Here is a 22,518-nt window from a genome sequence, read left to right as displayed (position 1 = left end):
AGAAACTCCGAAACACTTGCTCCAGAGTTACTGCTTGCACCTTTAATATTGTTTCATATGTGAGGTGAAGTCCGTCAGCTAATATGAGCCAATGTATGACAAAAGGAGTCTTATAACATAACGTCACAATGCGTAGAAAACGTCAAGAACATTGCGCGACGTCTGCATTTTCATAGACGCTCTATTCTGTGAAGCTTGCTCTAGACTTTAGACCTTTTTAGCTTTGTTTAATTGCAGCCATTAGGGAAAAAATCAGGTCGGATTTTCATGGATGAATATTGGGATTTTATTTACATGCATTTGTTGATGCATTGAAAATAATAAAATTATATATTTGCATAAAACTATGAGAACTGTCGTCGACATTCCATTGCAGATATTGTCACACGGTGCTGTTAGAAAAACAATGTCTAAGTCCATATGATGGAAAAAAGATTCATATAATGTATCTGTATGTAACAGATTATGATAGATATTCAGAAGTCCCCATTGTTTAGATTTAGCATACGTGCAATTATACTGTTTGAAAAATCGATGAACAGTTTTATCAAAGATGACGCAAAATATATAAAAAATTAAAAATCCACCACCAACTACATCCGCATACACGGAAAATGTATAAATAGGCTTATATAGATATTTAAATGTCTAATACATGTAGCTAATTTAAAATTGATTGTTATCTATGGAAGATTAAACAAAATATTAGCTTACACATATTTCTGCAAAAGTTTTTATTCTTGGTAAAAATCACCTGATTTGTCATAAAGAATGAAACAGATTACATAATTAAGTTAAGTGATGAAAATGATAGTGAGCAAGAAGTAAATAAAGTCCGTGGTGAATTAGTGGCGGTGGTGGTGGGGTGTTGTATCAACCTGTGATTGGATATTTTTAGCATCTTCAACACCCCCCTTTCACTGTTCCTGGGCGGAAAAAGTACTTGGGTACCATCCAAACCTTTAAAAAATTTCTAGATCCGCTCCTTTTAGTATGTATGTTTTATGTAATGTTTACCTTTCTTACATACATTTTGGTTTGGGTTTAGCTGCTGGTTCAAATTATGCATATTGGAAGGGAAAATACGGAACAAGCGATCAAATAGACTCAGTCAACAGTGAAGCTCCATCTTGAAAAATGGGGGGGGGGGGGGGGGAACCGTTTTAAAGTTCAATTTGTAAATAATTGAATACGGGCGTGTAGAATCATTTTTTTTCAAAAGGGGACAGCCAGTGCAGAAACCATCCTGATTTTTAAAAAACATCGCATTTTCACAAATCTTGAAATTAATTCTTAAATGCCTGTGGGGGTGGAGGTGGGAGCTCTTCCTTCCATACATGAGTCAGTATATTCTTAACGTCAAGTGTACATTCACTGCATGAAAAAATAACTTTACAAAACTTTACTCCGCCTTCAGCACAAGAATCGAATAAAGTAGGGGGAGTCACCCAATATACATATATAGCTTTATTTGCATGTAATTGTAAATGACGAAATATAAAGTGGGCCCCCCACCCCCCACCCCCCTTCGACCGCATGTACGTACCTGTAATAAATATTGCATAGTCTATAATCAAAACAATGATGAAAAGTGAAGATAACAAACAGTGATCAATCTCATAACTTCTATAAGCAATACAAAATACAGAGTCGCGTAAACACGGATCCCTGGAGATAAACCAGAGGTGGGATCAGGTGCCCAGGAGGAGTAAGCATCCCCTGTCGACCGGTCACACCCGACGTGAGCCCTGTATCTTGATCAGGTAAACGTAGGTATCTGTAGTCAAAATCAGTGTGCCAAGAGCGGTCTAACAATCGGTATGAAACACATCAGACACCATATGACCCAATGATAGGTTGTATTGGCAAAATAGATCGTTATAACGACAATAGAATTTGCGAAATACTGATTTCAAACGAGACTGTTAGAACCCCTGCACCATCAACTTGTTTGTCAGTAACCTGCTTCGATTCAAAAACTGATCATACGCAGAGCAATTTCTTGTCAAATCAGTTGAAATATAAACACCAAATGCAGGCGATAATGGAATATTACTACAAAAACATGAGAAATTGAAGATAGAGAAGGTAAAATCATCCCTCTTATCATAAAGTTGAGTTGTTAGTTTGCCGTTAATATATATTGTAATATTTATTATTATTTTATCTATTTATATTGATTTTAATATTTATTTTCATTAAAATATCTAAGTATGAATCAGAAGTGGACGACACTGTTCTGTCTTTTATATAGAATTCACGTAAATGGAATAATCCGTAGTCAAAATCAGTGTGTAAAGAGATGCCTAACTATAGGTATGAAACACCTATGTCCGCATTTGACCCAATGACAGGTTGTAACAACCATAGAATTTGTGAGATGTTGACTTTAAATGAGACTGTTGAAACCCCTGTAACATCGACTTATTTGTTAGTAACCTGTAATGAAAAAAGAAGAAATGAACTACAGCACTAAAAGAAATGTGATTTAACCACTTGGGGATAATCCATTTATCAAAGTGATTTTGAGTATGTTTTTCATTACTGGGAGATTCGCGTCATTCTAGGGGATCTGCCCCTATTTTTAGAATTTTCCACGTCTTGGTTTTTTGGGATATTAGACGAACACAGTTACAAATGTGATGTCAAAATCAATTCGTTGGTTGTCGTCAAAACATTAACGATTAGACGTGCTTGATTTATATGCACGAGAAATTTATAACATCCTATTATTTGTCAGAATGTTTTCTTTATCATTTTTTCGTGTGATTTTAGCATTGTTTGAAAGCTAATCCTACCATTGAACTCTCTAATGACCCATCCTGCGACATGTTACATATTACCTCACCCCCCCCCCCAAACCTAGGTCAATACTGATATAAAGTTTTGGAAGTATGCTTTTCTCATCTACGCTTCTATATCCCTTTTAATCGTGGCATGGACTTTAATTTGAACAAACCTGAATGCCCTTCATCCATGGATTATTTTTACCAAGTTTGATTAGAATTGGCCTAGTGGTTCTGGAGAAGAAGGTGATAATGTGAAAAGTTTATAGAAAGAGAGACAGACGGACGGACGGACGACAGACAAAATGTTATCAGAATAGCTCACTTGAGCTTTCAGCTCAGATGAGTTAAAAAAAACTTGAAAAAAAGGATTCAAGCATGTTTTATATATCTATATTTGAATTTATTTCAAAATGTTCCCCAGAGAAGCATTGCTCTACAGCGAACTGCTCGATAAAGACGATTTCAGGTCTTAAAATACAGTTATTGTTTCTCAGCGAGTTTTGGAAAGTATGCTTTAAATCGTGTGTCCAAAACGTTTTAAAAGAAAATGTCGGTGCATATTCCTGGATGAGCACGGCTCTTAAAATTAATAAATCATACAGTGAGTTGGTTAGTGCTCATATCAAATAATATCTACCGACCCCTTTAATTACTTAAAATTGTGATTGATATTTAAATTACACTGTTCTTCATATTGATGTCATTTAAAGTCATTAGATACCATACCTTACCTTCTCTGTAGAAATGTTTACAATGAAAGGTGAAGATAACGAACAGAGATCAATCTCATAACTCCTAAAATCAATACAAAATATATAGTTGGGCAAACACGGACCCCTGGACACACCAGAGGTGACATCAGGTGCCTAGGAGGAGTAAGCATCCCCTGTCGACCGGTCACATCCGGTAATACAATAAGTATTATGATATAGCATAAACAACTCTTCTTTATTTAATGAATAATTCTACTTTTGAGTTCATTGAAAACAATGGTGCAATTCTGTTTAACTTTCATGATCTTTTCCTCTTGTGTTGATCAAAGGAATTGCTTGTCAATAACGCCACCTGAACCAGCAGTGGGTGGTGAAAATACATTGTAGTATAATGCAAATATCTGGGGCGTGGTTTATAGTCAGATATCGTAATATAGTTATTCAAAGACGAAATGAAATGACGAATCCTCCATCTTCTTCCGATAAACTTGATCAAATTCTTCACTCTGAGCCACAGTAAAATGGTTCTTCCAGTCCCCTATTTGTCCTAGAAAACAACATATAAAACTGTAAAATTAAACATTGGCATCTTTTAAACATTCTCTATTCAAATTCAAATGGAATAATGCTGTTTTCATTTTTCATTTGGAACTACCATGGGCATCAATTGTGCTACTTTATTAGCTTACCTGTTTTGTATTCTTATGCGACTTAATTTATTCTCGTTCAAAATACCATTTCGCAAATTCTATGGTCGTTATATTGATCTAGTTTGCCCATATAACCTATTATTTGGGCCAAATGTTGTTTGACACGTTTATTACCGATTGTTAGACCGTTCTTGGCACACTGATTTTGACTACGGATTACTCCATTTACCTGATAATGATCGTGACTACATATTACACCGTCTACCTGATCAAGAGATAGGGCTCATGGCGGGAGTGACTGGTCGATGGGATGCTTAAGCCACCTCTGCAGCTGATCCAGGTGTACGTGTTTGCCCAACTCTTTATTTTGCATTCCTTATAGGAGTTATGAGATTCGTTCATCATCTTCGCCTTTCATTAAAAAAGCTTGTGAATTAGAAGAGCAAATTGCTTGCTCTTGTTGTGACTTGAATTCTCTCTCTCTCTCTCTCTCTCTCTCTCTCTCTCTCTCTCTCTCTCTCTCTCTCTATATATATATATATATATATATATGACGATGACGTTTCATTTATCATTCATGTTTTAATTCGATATATTTATTCCAGTCAACTCCAATCAACGTCACAACAATATCACTTTCCATATCTGTTTTATGTTTTCATGTTTTATTCAACAACTCTACTTTATGACAAACGAAAATGACTTCAGATTCTCCATCGTCAACTTCCGATATGGTTATGTCCTTATCACCTGTATATAATGCTTATATCTCTCTAATTATTCTAATATCGAAACAGCTACTTTCAAAACATTAAGTAACAGGGTTTTCGAAAGTTTTGTTTAAACTCAGCATTTCGTAAATTCTATGATCGCTAAAATGTTTGCAAATACAACCTGTCATTAGGTTGGATGTTGTCATGTCTAACATACATGTAGGGCAATTGCAGATGTGATCGGTCTAGAAAGGATATTTACACCTACTAGGTACCTAATCCCACCTCTGCTGTGTGCAGAGGTCCGTTGTTGTCTTACTCTTCATTTTGTATTCTTTATGTTCATTTTTTCATGATAGCAACTATAATCCATATACGAATACAAGTTAACCTCATGTTTCAATTATAGTCCAAGCAGACATCTCATTACTGGTGTTAGAATGACGACCTGAAATTGATCCTTCTCAAAAATGACTACTAACCTTTTCTGTACATTTTGTCTGGATCATGCATGTCCGAGTTTGCCCCACTCTGGTTTCTGTCGTCATGTTTATCTTTATTGGCAGATCTCATGTTTTCAAGTTTACATTTGTGAACAATTTCCTCCGCTAAGGTTTCTGAACACGGAATTCCAAGATATTCGGCAATAGACTTGACCGTTGCAAGGGGATTCTATATGTAAAAGAAAATTAAAGAGCATGATTAATACAAATTGTTATAGTGTATATCATGACTAATCCTAATTAACACACATATAACAGTATTATAGCATGCTATGTTTCTCTATAGTAAACAAATCTTTGACACTTTGATAAAGTTAAACTTTTGACAATAATTGTAACTTAACTGCTATGATTTATAGAAGGATGTTCCAAAACTAATCACATGCATTGCTTCTCTGATACTACAACAGTTTTGATCATTGTAACGTTCTCTGTTCTTCAAAATACTCTCTATCTGCACGAATATACCTTCTGAGCCGGCCACTCCACCGTTGGAAGTAAAATTCATACTCTTCAACAGGGACATTATTCAGATATTGATCAAAAGCAGATCTAAGGGCATTTCACAAATTGTATCTTTTTCCAGGTGGATGATATTCGAGTGGACAATCAATATGGTTTTAAACAAATAAAGAGAGAGAGGGTAAATAAATTGATGGGCAGATTTTGATTGCATTAACTATCTTAAATTTCCTCGTTCCCTGCCTCCAATACATTTCACATACCTGAATGCGTTTGGGATGTGTGTTTGATTTTGACTACGAATTATTCAATTTATGCGAAAGAGATTTTGGGTTAAAGGTGGGTGTGAAGGGTCAACGGCATTTTTACCCTTCGGAGGTATCTGATCCCACCTCTGGCGTTTGCGTGATCCTCAATTTGCTACTGGAAGAACATTTCCGTCATGAATTATGTTTATTTTAAAAATTAACCTTCTTTATGTCCTCATAGTATAGACATAAGTAATTCGTCTTTTTCTTATTCATTTCTTTCTCCCATTCGCTGGTGTACCCATACCAATCATATCTACATCCTGAAAAGATATACATTTCATTTGTAAAACTTTATTTTAGGAATACATGTAAAATACTATTTTAATTAGACCTTAGCCAATCTTGAACAACAAATTTTGCTTTTAAAAAAGAGTCATATGCTTTAAATTTCCAAATACTAACGTTCACCTTCCATTATGGATATTATGATAATCAATACTACACATAAAACACTTTGTTCTCTTTACCTCCATAATTAATTGCCATGTACATGTAATCATCCCAGCTCATCCGTCCATCGAAAACCTTCCAGTTCATTAAATGGTGATAGTAGGACACGAACACATCTTTGGGATTTCGTAGCAAAAACAAATTCTTCCCTTTCCCCTCCAATGATGCTGTTGGTACTTCATTAGGAAAAAAGTGTGTATTGAACACTCTGGGTCTTCTTTCTTCAGATAAATTCTCCACAGATTGAAATTCCATCATCGTAGCTTCTTTTGGACGTTTTTCATATTCAGCTTTGCCTTTCTGCAGCATTTTTATCATTTCCCAAACCCAATGAGTCCCTGTGCAGAGACCGGAATAAACCAAATATTATTTCAATAAAATTCAGAGATAACTTTAACAAAAGGGTATCCACTGATTATATGAAACTACAGAGGTTTCAACAGTTTTGTTTAAAGACAGCATTTCGCAAATTCTACGGTCGTCACAATGATCTAATTTACCAATACAAGCTTAGGTCAAATGTTGTCTGGTGTGTTTCATACCAATTGTTCTGCCGTTCTCTATACATTGATTTTGACTACACTTTACTTTGCTTACCGTCGTCAGGGAATGTTTACTCCTCCTAGGCACCTGTGTTACCTCTGGTACATGTATGACCAGGGGTCCGTGTTCGTCCCACTTCTTTATAGGAGTTACGAGATCGATCACTGTTTGTTATCGTCACCTTTTCATTTAAAAGCGATAAGAAATAAGATCGGAAAGCTCGTTGTAACAAATGTGATATCTTCTGGAAGAGTGTCATTCCTGACCATGAGAGATTTTTATCTCTAACATGTGACTATCAGGTGCAATTATAATTTCTGAAAAGCAAATATCAAGGATTTTCCATCCAGCTGCCAAGATAGATTGATGGGTCACAAAGCAAAATGGGGAGATGTGAGGGCCAACCCCTCTATTCTGGTGAGCTCCACGGGTTATGCAATTGATCACTGTTATATTAACCTTTCATCCAACAATTTGTACAATATTCTACGTACTATATCCCTGTCACGGTAGAGGAGTGATACGTACGCTAGCTTTGCAACGTGGGCTTCGGAATCCGATCTCTTGAGGCTGTGATAAACTTTCATATGAACAAAGGGTCTTAACTTAAAAATCTAGATTTCCTCAAAAGTTCAACAACCTGTAATTGTTTCAAAAATGGAAGAAAATCAAAATCCTTCCCCAGATGCACATCTTCAATGCCCATACAAACACTCCACAAAATATGTACCCTCCATAGAATATTAATTTCCAAATAGTCTATGCTCAACAACCTGTAATTTTCTCAAAAATTGTAGAAAATCAAAATCCATCCCACATGCACATCTTCAATAGGCATACCAACACTCCACAAAATAAGAAGGTCCTCTCTTAAAAACTATGGGAGGAGTAGGGCGGACAAATTACGTACCCTCCATAGAATATTAATTTCCAAATAGGCTAAGTTCAACAACCTGTAATTTTCTCGAAAATTGTAGAAAATCAAATTCCATGCCACATGCACATCTTCAATACCCATACAAACACTCCACAAAATAAGAAGGCTCTCACTTGAAAACTGTGGGAGGAGTAGGGTGGACAAATTATGTACCCTCCATATAATAATTATTTCCAAATAAAGGGGCAAAACTCCTGCAAAAAAGGTCGAAATGGATCAAAATTGCAGTATGATCTAGACTGACCCACAACGAAGCTACACAGCAAGTTTCAGCATATGTGAAAGGGAAATGAAATTATAAAGAGAAAACTCCGAACGGACGGACAGACGGACGGACGTATATACATCGCTGTACCATAATACGTCCCGTCTTAAGACGGGCGTATAAAAACGAAGACAATACGACACAAAATTAAAGTAGAAATCCATATCACAATTAATCAGTGCATTTAAGAGGTCTTTATTATCAAATCATTTGTCAGTAGTCTTCATCGATTTAGAAATGAAAAGCAAAAATAACGAACAGTGATAAACGCCTATAAGAAATTTAGAAATAGATTAAACGTAGAATATGCTCTTGCGTATCAAATACGTTGAGAGGTATAAACACCATATGCAGATGATAATGGAATATTGATAAATAGATATGGGAAAGTGACAATAAAGAAGATGATGCCTTCCCCTTTATTATAAAATTGAGTTGTCTTAACGACTATGTTCAGTAAAACATACAAATACAGGTGGAAAAATTAATGATGTCTTTTATTCTGAGTTATCTGCGATATATTGAATCCATGCACGAATGAAAATGGATATTGTCAATATATAAATTATTATGGGTATGTCTTCATGTCGAGTTGAAGGCCACACCAAGATAAGTGTCTTGATGTTGAGTTCCAGATATTTCTTATTCTCCTTTAAAAGCATTCGAATTAATTCTGTTTCAAAATAATACCAAAAAACAGATGAGCTAATACGGGAGTATTAAAGGACACATCTCGTGTTTTCAAAGTATACAGAATTATATGCATTTTGTCTTCCTTATGCTTATAGAAATTAATTGTAATAGTTCGTTCACTGAAGTATTGCGATAATTTGCCACAATACGGACTTAAATCTAAGCCCCGATTTCAAAAAGCCTAGTTAATTAGATAGGTAGTCACGTGGTACAGTGACGTCATATGCGACCTTCGTCGATCAACTTGTTGTAATAGTAGTGTTAGATATTTTTAAAAACTCGGGTTTTAGGGGCCTAATTTATTTACCATGGATAACATTTATTTCGATGTTGACAAATTTCCCGAGTCTTATATCTTTTAGCCACCAGTGCATACAAATAGTGACCCAAATGTAGCGAGGAAAGCGAGTATGAAATCTGGATAAATTTGCGAGTAAATAATGTTTACATGGGATCACTGTCTAAACACTATTTGGTAATGCCATTTCTGTAAACAACTGTAATTAGCGCTGTTGCTTTTCTAAAATAAACAGTGCAATTATTATAAAATTTATTTTTGGAGAATTAGATAGGCCTAAATTATAATACGATTATGTAGCATTGACAACTAGGCCTACTGTCACGGGTGCATTTCGGGGGGGGGGGGGGGAATATAATAAAAATGATCAAACTTATTGTGAAAATCACAATACTTTTAAATTATTTTATTCAAGCAATTTTATTAATCATTATATTTTATTATCTACACGTTGTTACTTAGGAAGTGGGAGCGCGGCGTGCTGTTGTTGTAAACACGTACGCGTTCCTTAAAAAAATAAAAATGAAAGCATTATAATTCAATTCAAAGTTGGGAAATATCATATTTTATTATTTATAATTGAAAGTTCTATTATCTTTTATCTTTAAATTTCTTTTTTAAAACTACCAGTTGGTAGACACTGCTAGCAAAGTTCTGCCTATATGTTGTTACAAGGTGAAGGTCAGTTGGTGTGAATGTGTATTGAATTTGAGAGCAGAACGGAATGCATATGCGGTAGGCCTATATGTAACAGTGCGAAGCTTCGATAGAACCATTTTCTCGCAGTTTATATACGTCTTTGTCCAAGAGCTTGTTTGAAAAAGTACAGGGACAAATTCTACTGGGGGGGGGGGGGGGGGGGGGGGGGTTATGGAAAAGTCGTTGTGCCGACAAAAAATATTCACGTCTTGTCCCTCATACCTTCCTTCGAAAATTGAAAAAAAAACACAGTCCAAAACATCTCTACTGACAGCAAGTACACCCTTAAACGGCACAAAACACCCCAATGCAGTGTTATTTACAAGCCGTTAATGTGATAATTGTTTGTTTGTCAATTAAATCTAATCTGTTTATGAAATGGCTAACAACTGTTTTCAAATCTTCTCGCTTGAGGTCGCATATGACGTCACAGATAATGGCGCGTAAAATATCGAAGAAATTATGCATATCGCAAGATTTGAATTTCATCGCTATCAAACTCGAAAACTACGCAAACTGTTTCTTTTAAAACACATGTAAAGTAGTTTTAGGCATGAAATGAATTAATTTTGCTGAAAAAATTAAAAAGTTTAAAAACATGCGATGTGTCCTTTAATAAATCGTACCGTACCTTGGGAATTCCAAAACATGGTTCGAAAACCTGATATCAAATGACTACATACAATTTAATGAGGAATACGAACATCTTTGTAATGAAAAAATAAATATAACGAATTGGGATGAAAGACAGAAACCCTATATAGAGTACAAATTTGGACACACCAGAGGTATTAGGAGGAATAAGCACCCCCTGCTGACTCGTCACACCGGCAGTAATTCCCATATCTTGATCAAGTAAATAGAGTATTTTGTTGTCAAAATTAGTATGTAAAGAACGGCCTCACAATTAGTATGACACATATCAAATAGCATTCGACCTAATGACAGGTCGTATTTCAATATTTTATGGGTTAATCTCCTCACATCTACGGCACTAATATTGTGGTTTTGTCAATATTCCTATGCATGGAATTTCTTGCATTTCTAGAAAAATACGCTGTTATTCAAATGAACAAGTGGAGTAAACAAACATTGATGAATCTCATAAATGCTATCAAGAATACAAAATGAAGAGATGGGCAAACACGGAGCCCTGGCCATACCACAGCTGTGATCAAGTACCTAGGAGTAGAAAGCATATCCTGTTGACTGGTCAAACCCGTCCTGAGCCCCATATCGTGATACTTAGTCAAATCAGCATGTAAAGATCGGGCCTTACAATCTTTATGAAACACGTTCGATAGCACTGGAACCAGGGATAGCTTGTATTTGGAAATTAAACCATACAATCAGACGACCATTCACTTTTTGTAATAAAAGAAATAATTATCTGCAATTTTTGGTTTGTGATGCATGAAAGGTGAAGATAACGGACAGTGGCCAATCTCATAACTCCTATAAGCAGTACAAAATAGATAGTTGGGCAAACACGGAACCCTGGATACACCAGAGTTGGGATAGGGTTCCTAGAAGGAGTAAGCATCCCCTGTTGACCGGTCACATCCGCCGTGAGCCTTATACCCTCATCAGGTAAACGGAGTTATCCGTAGTCAAAATCAGGGTGACAAAAACGGCCTAACAATCGGTATGAAACACGTCAGACAGCATTTGACCCTATGATAGGTTGTATTGACGAACTAGATCGTTATAACGACCATAGAATTTGCGAAATGCTGATTTCAATCGAGACTGTTGAAACCCCTATACCATCAATTTTTTTGTCAGTAGTTTTCCTATATTTAAAAACTGACTATACGTAGAACAAGGCTCTTGCATATCGAATCAGTTGAGATATGTAAACACCATATGCAGGTGATAGTGGAATATTGCTACATAAATATGGAAAGTTGACGGTGGAGAAGCTGAAATCATCCCGTTTGTCATAAAGTTGAGTTGCCGGTTTGCCGTTAAGGATGTATGCTGCACCAGAGAAATTTGATGTAGATGAAAATTGGAGGATATGTACAACAATATTTTGAAGTTGAAAATTTTCAAATTTGCTTCATTTTGTCAAAAAATACAATTTTAGTAGGAGGTAATATGAAAAAAATTTAAAACCCCTGCTGGACTCGAACCTGCGATCTACAGCTCAGCAGTCCGTATTCTAACTTACCGAGCTACTCGGCTAGGTAAATAAATAGAAAAGGAAAAGTCAAATATTACTGATATCGATTTTTTCATCCATTTTTCTAAAGGAAGTCAGCCATTATGACGATGTAGATTACTACCTTAATTTCTACTTTCAATAAAATATCTAAGTATGAAGCAGAATTGGACGACTCTGTGGTGTCCTTTATTTCGAGCTCACAGGGATATATCGATTCGACATATGAATGAAAGTTGTTACTATTAACTGATAAAACGTCGTCGATATACCTAAATGTCGAATTGAAGGCCAAAGCAAGATATTTTTTTTCTTCTCACGTAGAAGGTTTTGAATAAATTCTGCTTCATATGAATATAGAAACAGATCAGCTAACAAAGGAGCAAAATTTGTGCCCATGGGAATTCCAACAGACTGTTTGAAGACCTGATTACCAAAGACCACGAAGATATTGTCAATGAGGAACTCTAGCATATTTTTAATTTCAACTTCAGAGTACTTGTGTATGGAATCAGAGTGGTGTTTAACAAAGTAAACTCTTATATGACTGTTCACTAGATATGAATATTTCCTCTTTTTTCCCATTTTTGTTGAAGAAAATCGTTTTATAAGACGATTTGAATACGTGATACCTTTATGCATAAACTACTTTGGGGTTTTATTTATGTAGAAACATGAGGGTTAATGCTATTTACCACGTGATCAATTCAACTCATAAACAAATACGAACACTAACGCTTAATTGGTCTCAATTAATTAAATACGCAAGAACATATTCTTCGGGTGATAAATTTTCAAATCGAGACAGGCTTCTGACAAATAAGCTTATGACACAGGAGTTGCAATAGTATCCTTTAAAGTCAGCATTTCGCAAATCCTTTGGTCGTTATAATGATCTAAATTTTCAAATACAACCTGCCATTAGGTCGATAGGTGTCCGATATGTTACATATTTGGTGTAGGATTGGTCTTCACATATTGATTACGGATTTTTCCTGATCACAATGTATGGCTTACGGTGGGTTGACCGGTCAACTTCTAAACACTACACATGGTGCTTTCAAGGGTCCGTGTTTGTTCTATTCTCAATTCTATGTATTTTTTATGGGAATTATGAGATTGATCGTCACCTGACCTTTTTTTTAACAGTTGTATAGATAATTTTCATTCATATGTCGATTTGGTATATCCCTGTGAGCTCGAAATAAAGGACACCACAGAGTCGTCCACTTCTGCTTCATACTTAGATACATGTGTATTTTATTGAAAGTAGACATTAACGGCAAACTCATAACTCAACTGTATGACAAACGGGATGATTTCAGCTTCTCCATCGTCAGCTTTCCATACCTATGTAGCAATATTACATTATCACCTGCATATGGTGTTTATATATCTCAACTGATTCGATATGCAAGATCTTGTTCTGTGTATAGTCAGTTTTTAAATCGAGGTAAGCTACTGACAAACAAGTTGATGGTACAGGGGTTTCAACAGTCTCGATTGAAGTCAGCATTTCGCAAAATCTATGGTCGTTATAACGATCTAGTTCGTCAATACAACCTATCATTGGATCAAATGCTGTTTGGCGTGTTTCATACCGATTGTTAAGCCGTTCTTGGCACACTGATTTTGACTGCGGATAACTCCGTTTACCTGAACAGGATATAGGGTTCACGGTGGGTGTGACCGGTCGACAGGGGATGCTTACTCCTCCTGGGCACCTGATCCCACCTGTGGTGTGTCCAAGGGGTCCGTGTTTGCCCAACTATCTATTTTGTATTACTTAGAGGTGTTATGAGATTGATCAGTGTTCGTTTTCTTCACTTTTCATAATGCAGGTTTCGTATTATCTCAATTTATTTGCATAAGAATTTCACTTGCATACAATCATCGTTCAATAACGAATTCGCATTAACTGTAAACCCTAATGTCAATATCCTATAGACTATAAATGGGCAAAAAGAGTCCTGTATACATTCATGTGAATCACACTTCAATTCTAAAAACCATGGTTTTCATACCACATTTAGGGTAGGCATAGATCATGATGTCATCGTCAAATATTTCCATATTGCGGACTTTTGGTACATGAGACCTTGGGTCTGGTATGGATTGATTTTGTACATGGTCCAGTGGTTTATATTGTCCGTGCAACAGGATCCATTTGGATGACCATCCGCCTGGGCATTTTCTTTCTATTATTGTCTCACCCTCTACACTCCCTGTAATAGAATCAATTTTAAAACAATATAGTATTTACATTCCTCTTTTCATTCTTGATATTCACCTCCCTATGTATATTGACATATACCTCTTTGTATTTTGTTATATCTTCTTATCGATGTACATTGTACATTGACATCAAAAATCAAACAGGTAGCTTATCAACAGTTTCTTCTTACGAGTGATACATACATCAATAAACTTTTTCTGCTCCTTTTATTCCAGACAAATTCGGTACCCATGCATTGTTGTTTTAAGTCGGATATCTAACATTGTTTTTATCTTGTCAATGATAAACTAGGGTTTGCATTGTCACACAATGATATATCAAATCACAGACTGTTCTTCGGCTCTTTATTCTAGCAATGTTATCTCAGGTTGCATATACTAAACTTTTCTTCAACTTTTTATCATAACAAAGACTACTACTTCTTTCTTACTATTTGATTACTTGACTATAGGTATAATCTATTGTTTTGCTTTTGATCTTACCTTGGTACATGGAAACTTAACCTGTTTGAGATTCAGTTATTAGGAGTGGTTGACCATTTGCGAATGATTTAATGTAGGATATGGGAGATCGTCTCAACTATATTTTAATTCTATTTTAAATTTGCTGTATTTAATGTTTAATCCGAATATGTCAACGTTATGTGGAGATTGCAAAAAAATAGAACCAATAACTCATTTAATAACAATGGTGTTGAATAACTCTGGTGGACGTTATCACTGCTGTGTTTAGTTAATTTCTATGGATCTTTTAAATGATATATTTGTTATTATTATATCAGCACAGTATAATTCTTTGTTAATTTCTGTAGATCACTAAATCCTGTGGTTCTTACCAATAGAACCCGTAGCTAATGCATTGTTAGTTACGTTCTGTGCTTCTTACAGTAAATACTTAGCTAGCTCCTGTGGTTTTCACCAAGGGTATGATATACTCCTGTGGATCTTACCAATGGAACACTTACCTAACTTCTGACGATCTAGAATTATACTTAGGTCTTACTAATGTTATATTAACCTGTTGTTTTTATTATTGGTATACTTAACTAACATCTGAAGATCTTACCAATGGTATCATTAGATCACTCATGTGGACCTTTCCAAGGGTGTGTTTTAACAACTCTTGAATATCTTACAAGTGATATACTTAGCTACATCTGTAACTAATATGGATCTTGACATGCTTAGCAAACTTTTGTGAATCTTACCAATGCTACATTAAGCAAACGTCTATTTTTCTTTCTAATACTTAATTTTTGTGGATATAAATATGGTATACTAAACTAACTCCTGTGATTGTTATCTAGACGGGTAGCTAGGAGTTAGGGCGTTCGATTCGCAACTGACAGGCCTGGGTTCGATCACAGTACATCATTAAACCTAACAAGTGATGACTATTTCTTCACCAAGTACATGGGATATGGGGCTAACGGCTGGTGTGACCGGTCGACAGTGGATGATTACTCCTCCTAGGCACCTTATCCCACCTCTGGTGTGTACAGGGGTCCGTGTTTGCCCAACGATCTATTTTGTATTGCTTATAGGATTTATGAGATTGATCACTGTTCGTTATCTCCACCTTTCATGAGAAAGACACAGGAGTGCGTTTCACATAAAAAAAATTATGACAAACTTTACGTACGGAAATTTTCTCGTTTAACTCCATTGTAAACTAGTGAAAGCATAATGCTTAAAACTGTGTAATACAATTAAAGACTTGCGACTTTGTCATAAGTTGTTTTGTAAAACGGGTCTTTTAAACACGACCATAAATTTAGAGGTCCCGTGTTATGATAAGCGTTTGCACAATAAATTACCCTCACTACGACAGCCCTGAATGTCGTGCAGTGGTAAGAATTTGTGGTCTTTTAAACTCAAAAATCTCGAATATGACGTATAACGTTATATGTAAAATACAGATACCTATCTAACACCTGTAGATCTTACCAGTGGTTACCTATCTAACACCTGCAGATCTTACCAGTGGTTACCTATTTAACACCTGTAGATCTTACCAGTGGTTACCTATCTAAGATCTGTATATCTTAGCAGTGGTTACCTATCTAACACCTGTAAATCTTACCAGCGGTTACCTATCTAACACCTGTATATCTTACCGGTGGTTACCTATCTAACACCTGTAGATCTTACCAGTGGTTACCTATCTAATACCTGTAGATCTTACCAGTGGTTACCTATCTAACACCTGTAGATTTTACCAGTGGTTACCTATTTAACACCTGTAGATCTTACCAGTGGTTACCTATCTAAAACCTGTAGATCTTACCAGTGGTTAACTATCTAATACCTGTAGATCTTACCAGTGGTTACCTATCTAACATCTCTAGATCTTACCAGTGGATACCTATCTAACACCTGTAGATCTTATTAAGAGAATTGTTAGCTAACTCCTGTGAATGTTACCATTGCTATAATATCTGCTCAATACATGTATCTGCTTAATTTCTTTAGTCTGACCGATTCTATATTTAGGTGATTCTAAGGATACTTACATGGACTAGTGGTTTGTTTAGCTAACTCCTGTGGTTCTTACCGGTTATAATTAGAACCCTCCCATGGATCTTAACAACCATGTAACTACCTTACTTATGTGGATTTCATAAATGGTAAACTTACTCAGCTCTTGTGGACTTTCACCGTCCATGGTCAATGTGACAGGAATCAAACGCACGAGGTAAATTGTTTACCGATATGGACTCTGTAATATTAATGATGAAAAAGTAAAGTTAATGGACAGTGATCAATCTCATAAATCCTATAAAGAATACAAAATTAAGAGTAGGGCAAATACGACCCCTTTGTCAAGTGTCTACGAGGAATAATCATCCCCCGTTGACCGGTCACACTCATCGTGAGCCCTATACCCGATCAGGTAAACGGAGCCATTCGTAGTCAAAATCAGTATGTAAAGAGCGGTCTGACAATTGGTATGAAATATGTCTAACAGCATTCAACCCAATGACAGGCTGTTTTGTAAATTAGATCGTTATAACGACCACAGAATGTTCAAAATTTTCAATTTAAATGAGACTGTTGGAATTCCTGTAACATTGACGTATTTGTCAGTAATCTGAACCTTAATGCTAATTTCTCTATAAGAATATAATTATGGCATTAATTAAATCATTGGTTTAAACCAGAATCTATAAATAATGAATATTATTTTCAATATTTGCTGATGATGAAACATTTCTCGTCATTAAAGTAATACAAGTAAACGTTCAAACAAATATCCATATCCACCACCCCCGGCAAACAAACACACTGTTGTATATTACCCAAAGTAAGGAGATATCTTTATATCCTTTGTAAGTATCTTCCAGGGATATTTTATCAATCATTCAGATCAAATTAAGGTTGTGTGGAGATTTATCCCAGGTTGTATTCATCCACTCTGAGACCGCAAATCCCTATGTAACGAAATGATACTACCAAAGGTATATTTATGTGCCTATTAAACAGTGCTTTGTTCGATATTGAAAACCAGACCAATATGATAAACTATGAACAATAATACGATTTGGCAATTTTGACAAATTATATACGGGTATTAAAAGATACTGGTCCACTTAATGTAAGGAGAAAATTATGATTTTCTAATGCATATTTATAAAGGAATGACGTTTACGGTGGATGTGCGCAAGCGAGCAAGAAAGATATTATTAGAAACACCATGGGAGATTTACAGTATGTAGTCGCACTGAATAGTGATTCCATGTTAGACATGAAATTAAACTCTCCCGTCATTTCTCAAAGTGGTTCTTTCTACCCTTTTCCCGTCTTATTGTCTTTTATTGCTGAATGTGTCCCGCCAATAGCCTGCAGGCAATGCATGCTTTCGCGTCACCATGTAATAGTTGACTTTTGAAATTCCGCGTGCAATATCACGTGATCAAGAATATTTCATTATCCGGGGAATATATAATAAAAAATTAGCTTCTTCACTTTTTAATTAGATTGATTAATCTAGTTTGCATAAAGTGTATAACTTCTGTAGCCTGATATGAAACACGTTTTTATTCCTTCCATAATATCCAAAGATTACTTAAGAAATAAATGTAAGATATTTTACATATTTTACAAGCCGGGAAAAACAACATGACGTCACAATCCATTGCTATTTTAGGAATACGTTATAAGGAACAATCCAATCGTAGCTACCCGGCTATTTTTGGTCCCCGCAAATAAACCTCGTATGTGGATCGACGCCATCATCGTCTGTTGCAATGTGTACACAAATGTAACTATGACGTCAAAGACATACGTTATGATTTAAACAAATGCGGTCACGATATCACACATAGCTAAGATATTCTACCGCTATCAATTTCCACTTATATGTCTATGTATTAGAGTGAATAGGATGTTACCGATACCAAAACTCAATCTGTGGTAAAAATTAATCTTACTTCTCAATAACACATTATACAAGGATGCGGTTCTAGCATTGTACAGAATTTCGGTTCTAGCCTTTTAACCTCATTCACATGCGCGCTTCCGGCAAATAAATACATCGATTTGATGCCATCTTTGCGCCGATCCACGTCCGAGTCTTCTTATTGGTTACGGAAAAGGACGAGCGCGTGATCCGATTGGGAACAAACGTCATTTTGTGTTTTTGCGTCCCCGGCTTTTGTAGGTTGTACGGACATTTACATCCAGCTTGTTTACTAATAAAAACTGATCTTACAAGCTAAATAGGAAATAATGTACTACCCTGCCATAATCAGGATTTTGATAATGAATTTAGTTATATTATAACACGTTACGGTTTACACATTTTTGTCCGGTCATCATTAACGTAAATACTCATTCGCGACAATGCGGTTTACTGGAAGAATTCGGTGTTTCATCCTTGCATAGACAGTAAGTACAGATTAATAACGTGTCTATTTCTAAATTTGAACAAAAAGAACAAAAAAAGAAACAATACGATCTTTTTCGAAGTTCCTCGTAACATAGACATTCAAATGGAAATTCGATGTTGTCTTCAAAACAAGAGTTAGATGTGCAACAAGGTCTATTACAGACAGAAATATGAGGGAAACGGTCAGAATCGTTTACTAATATTCTAACGAGTGTAAAAAAATAAATAAATTAATGTATTTATCCTTATAGTTTGATTATAGGCAATCTTGTTCTTTATTTGCGGTTTGAGTTCTTGCACATTCCATAATGCAAGTACTCCAGTTACACATGTACTAAATGTATTAATGAGTATTTCATATACTTTCATGAGTATCTCATATACTTTTGAGATATAGATTGGATCAATGATACTCAGATGTGTCTCGTGAAACAGCAGGATCATTACTATTCAAATTGTTAAACATGTATGTTTAATATTTTTCAATATCCCTCATTAAACGTTATTTTGAATTTATATGGAAAACTGTTTATTCCACATAAAACAAAAGGCAAATCAATGCATCAATCATTTTACTTTGGTTACGAAACTTGTCTAACAATCATTAAACCATAAATTGTTACATGAACTAGAAGTACCATACAGTTGAAAATGTACACTATTCTCTAATAAAGGAAGTTGATAAAAAAAACCACAACAATGATCAACTACGTTTCCTGGGAGTCTTGGTCCCGAAAGCTCTTCCGTTGAAACAATGTAAACATCAGATGATGCACATGATTTCACCTAATCTCGCTACCCTCCTTCAAGACACTAACACAACTAGGTCAAGAGTGCAGATTATTGTCGTTTATCAAATTAATGTTTCAACCTTTGTTCCGTCTAAGCATTCATATCCCCACAAATAGATAGGTAATTAATTTCCTCAGATTTGCATTTACTACGTTTTAACGCCAACGATGTTACTAACTGAAACTCAAGGTTAATTTTTTCATAAACACCAACTTTTGAAATACGTTAATCACTACGTACATGTATGAATATACACGTGATCTAAAGAGTGCAACACGAGTTAGTTATCAAAATACAACTGAAAGGATTACAAAGTAAACATAAGAAATGTACAGCGGTCTACATAGGATGTCCAGACAAACTTTGTAAAACTATTTGTAAATGTTTTAATATTACTAAAAGCCAAGAAAATATACCACAAAATTTCCCTATGAAACCACCTTTATTTCTGTATTATTCAATGGAAGGACTTTTTGAATATTCTAGTTCCTTAAAAGTACACGAGATGCTACACCTCGAGCCTCTGAATGTGCCCCATTCAACAGGCTCGAGGTACATCGTCTTATATTCGTTCAAAGACTAAAAGACAGTTACTAAATGTTATTGTATGTCGATAGAAAAGTTTCAAGAAATTACACTATTACAATCCACATCATGTATGGTGCACACTAACAGGTTGGGAACACTTCCCCTATAGCGAGATATTCTCGCTAAAACGCGATTATCCCTCTCTAGCGAGAATAAATATATCCCGTACAACCGAGAAAAACACCCGTGGAGTACATCTCTTCGTGATTCACGTGAAAAGAAGAAAAAGTGCTAAAATGTCTGATACTTCTGCAAATATATTAATCAAAACAAAAACACTCACAGTGTGTATTGGATTTCAGACTGCTTCCCTCTTATGCAGCAACTTTGATATGCGATTTCTTGACTATGTTGTCAATTTCATAGAAACAATTCACATCATGTTGAGTGCGTGTCGCACTTATTCAGTGTTGCACGGGATTTGCCATTATGTTCAATAAAGACGCCAAAACACCTGTTTATGGTAATGTTTATTTCTCGCTAAAGAGGGATAATCGCGTTTTAGCGAGAATATCTCGCTATAGGGGAAGTGTTCCCAACCTGACTAACCTTACGTGGATTGAAAGCCTCGTTTATTCAGTCTAAAATTAGACATCGTGCGACAACTGTAAACTGAATATATGATAGGAACAGAAATATAAGAACGAAACATTTCATTTAGTATATAAAAAGTCCTATTTTGTGCAACTCTAGATACATTTCAAGGTTTTTTTCTTACATATATGAGCGTCATTATCTTAGCACAGACTTACCTTGCATAAAATGTTGATCGCCTTTGTCCTACTTTACCCTCTAAATACAGGTGTGTACAAAAGTTTTAGCTTGTAAATGTATATGATGGAATACCAGCATACATTCACTTGTTGTAAATTTAAGTTTAGGGTACAGACGGCTTGATTCGGAAGGATTATTGTCGGTAACCCGCGCTAGTTTAAAGAGCAACAACCATAATCACATAATTCCGTCTGCAAACCATGCTATTCTGTAGATATCTGCTGTCCTAGATAGATAGATAGATAGATAGATGTAAATAGATATATAGATAGATACATAGATAGATAGATAGATAGATACAGGAGCGGATCCAGGAATTCTGGTTAGGGGGCGTGGGATGTCTTCCAGAGGCAGGTGGTCCGGGGCCATAAAAATAGCTTCCATAAGTGAAGTTACATTCCATCTTACAAACAAAAACACGCCTTTATCAGCACAACTCAAATGAGGCAAACTTTATCATCAGTAAATTCTTTCTAGTCTTATTTGCTTGTCATTGAGCTGTGATTTGAGTCCATCTATTTGTATTTCTTAAATTTGAATCCCCCTTACACACACCTCTTTTCATCAAATGTTACGCCTCTTGTCTCAACAGATGTTTCTCGTTGTTGAAATAAGAAGTAGATTTAAAAAACAAATTATAATAGCCAGTAAAAAATTAATGCATGATTTTGGGGAGGGAGGGAGGGGATGCAAAAACTTAAACCAAGGTATATCAAAGGTGAAAATAACGAACAGTGATCAATCCCATAATCCTATAAACAATACAAAATAGATATTTGGGCAAACACGGACACTGGACACACCAAAGGTGGGATCAGCTGCCTAAAAGGAGTAATCATCCCCTGTTGACTGGTCACACCCGTCGTGATCCCTATAAGCCGAGTTATCCGTAGTCAAAATCAGTATGCCAAGAACGGCCTAACAATCGGTATGAAACATGTCAGACAGCATTTGACCCAATGAGAGGCTGTATTGATGAACTAGATCGTTATAACGACCAGAAATTTGCGAAATGCTGACTTCAATCGAGACTGTTGAAACCCCTGTACAA

The 22,518-nt window shown here is 35.7% G+C and overlaps 1 protein-coding gene across 3 annotated transcripts; it reads right to left on the bottom strand.

Annotated features, from left to right (window-relative positions):
* Positions 1–3,725: 3,725 nt before the first annotated feature.
* On the bottom strand, positions 3,726–21,656 carry LOC125651724 (sulfotransferase 1C2-like). 3 transcript variants are annotated; one of them, XM_048880447.2, is made up of 8 exons: positions 21,446–21,615; positions 17,725–17,856; positions 17,063–17,144; positions 14,215–14,415; positions 6,609–6,929; positions 6,301–6,401; positions 5,348–5,537; positions 3,726–4,049 (listed from the first exon to the last, which is right to left on the bottom strand). In XM_048880447.2, the coding sequence occupies exons 3-8, from the start codon at positions 17,088–17,090 to the stop codon at positions 3,940–3,942; spliced, it is 951 nt and encodes a 316-aa protein (XP_048736404.2). In that variant the 5' UTR covers positions 17,091–17,144; positions 17,725–17,856; positions 21,446–21,615; the 3' UTR covers positions 3,726–3,939. The 3 variants fall into 3 exon arrangements, with proteins under 3 accessions (XP_048736404.2, XP_048736403.2, XP_048736409.2); XM_048880446.2 differs by lacking the exon at positions 17,725–17,856 and having other exon boundaries at positions 21,446–21,656; XM_048880452.2 differs by lacking the exons at positions 3,726–4,049; positions 17,725–17,856 and adding an exon at positions 4,080–4,563 and having other exon boundaries at positions 21,446–21,641.
* Positions 21,657–22,518: the final 862 nt, after the last annotated feature.

The sequence above is a fragment of the Ostrea edulis genome, chromosome 5 (assembly GCF_947568905.1).
Source record: "Ostrea edulis chromosome 5, xbOstEdul1.1, whole genome shotgun sequence".
NCBI classification, from domain to species: Eukaryota; Metazoa; Mollusca; class Bivalvia; order Ostreida; family Ostreidae; genus Ostrea; species Ostrea edulis.
The sequence above is the reverse complement of the archived record's forward strand: the minus strand, read 5'-3'. Positions and strand labels throughout refer to the sequence as shown.

Bases quoted from the DNA above. Each gene is read 5' to 3' on its own strand.
- LOC125651724 (XM_048880446.2), bottom strand. From the start codon at position 17,090: ATGGACGGTGAAAGTCCACAAGAGCTGA. The intron at 6,930-14,214 runs GTATGAAAACCA...GTCTCTGCACAG, and splicing joins CTATGCCTACCCTAAATGTG to GGACTCATTGGGTTTGGGAA. The intron at 6,402-6,608 runs GTAAAGAGAACA...ATATCTTTTCAG, and splicing joins CATGGCAATTAATTATGGAG to GATGTAGATATGATTGGTAT.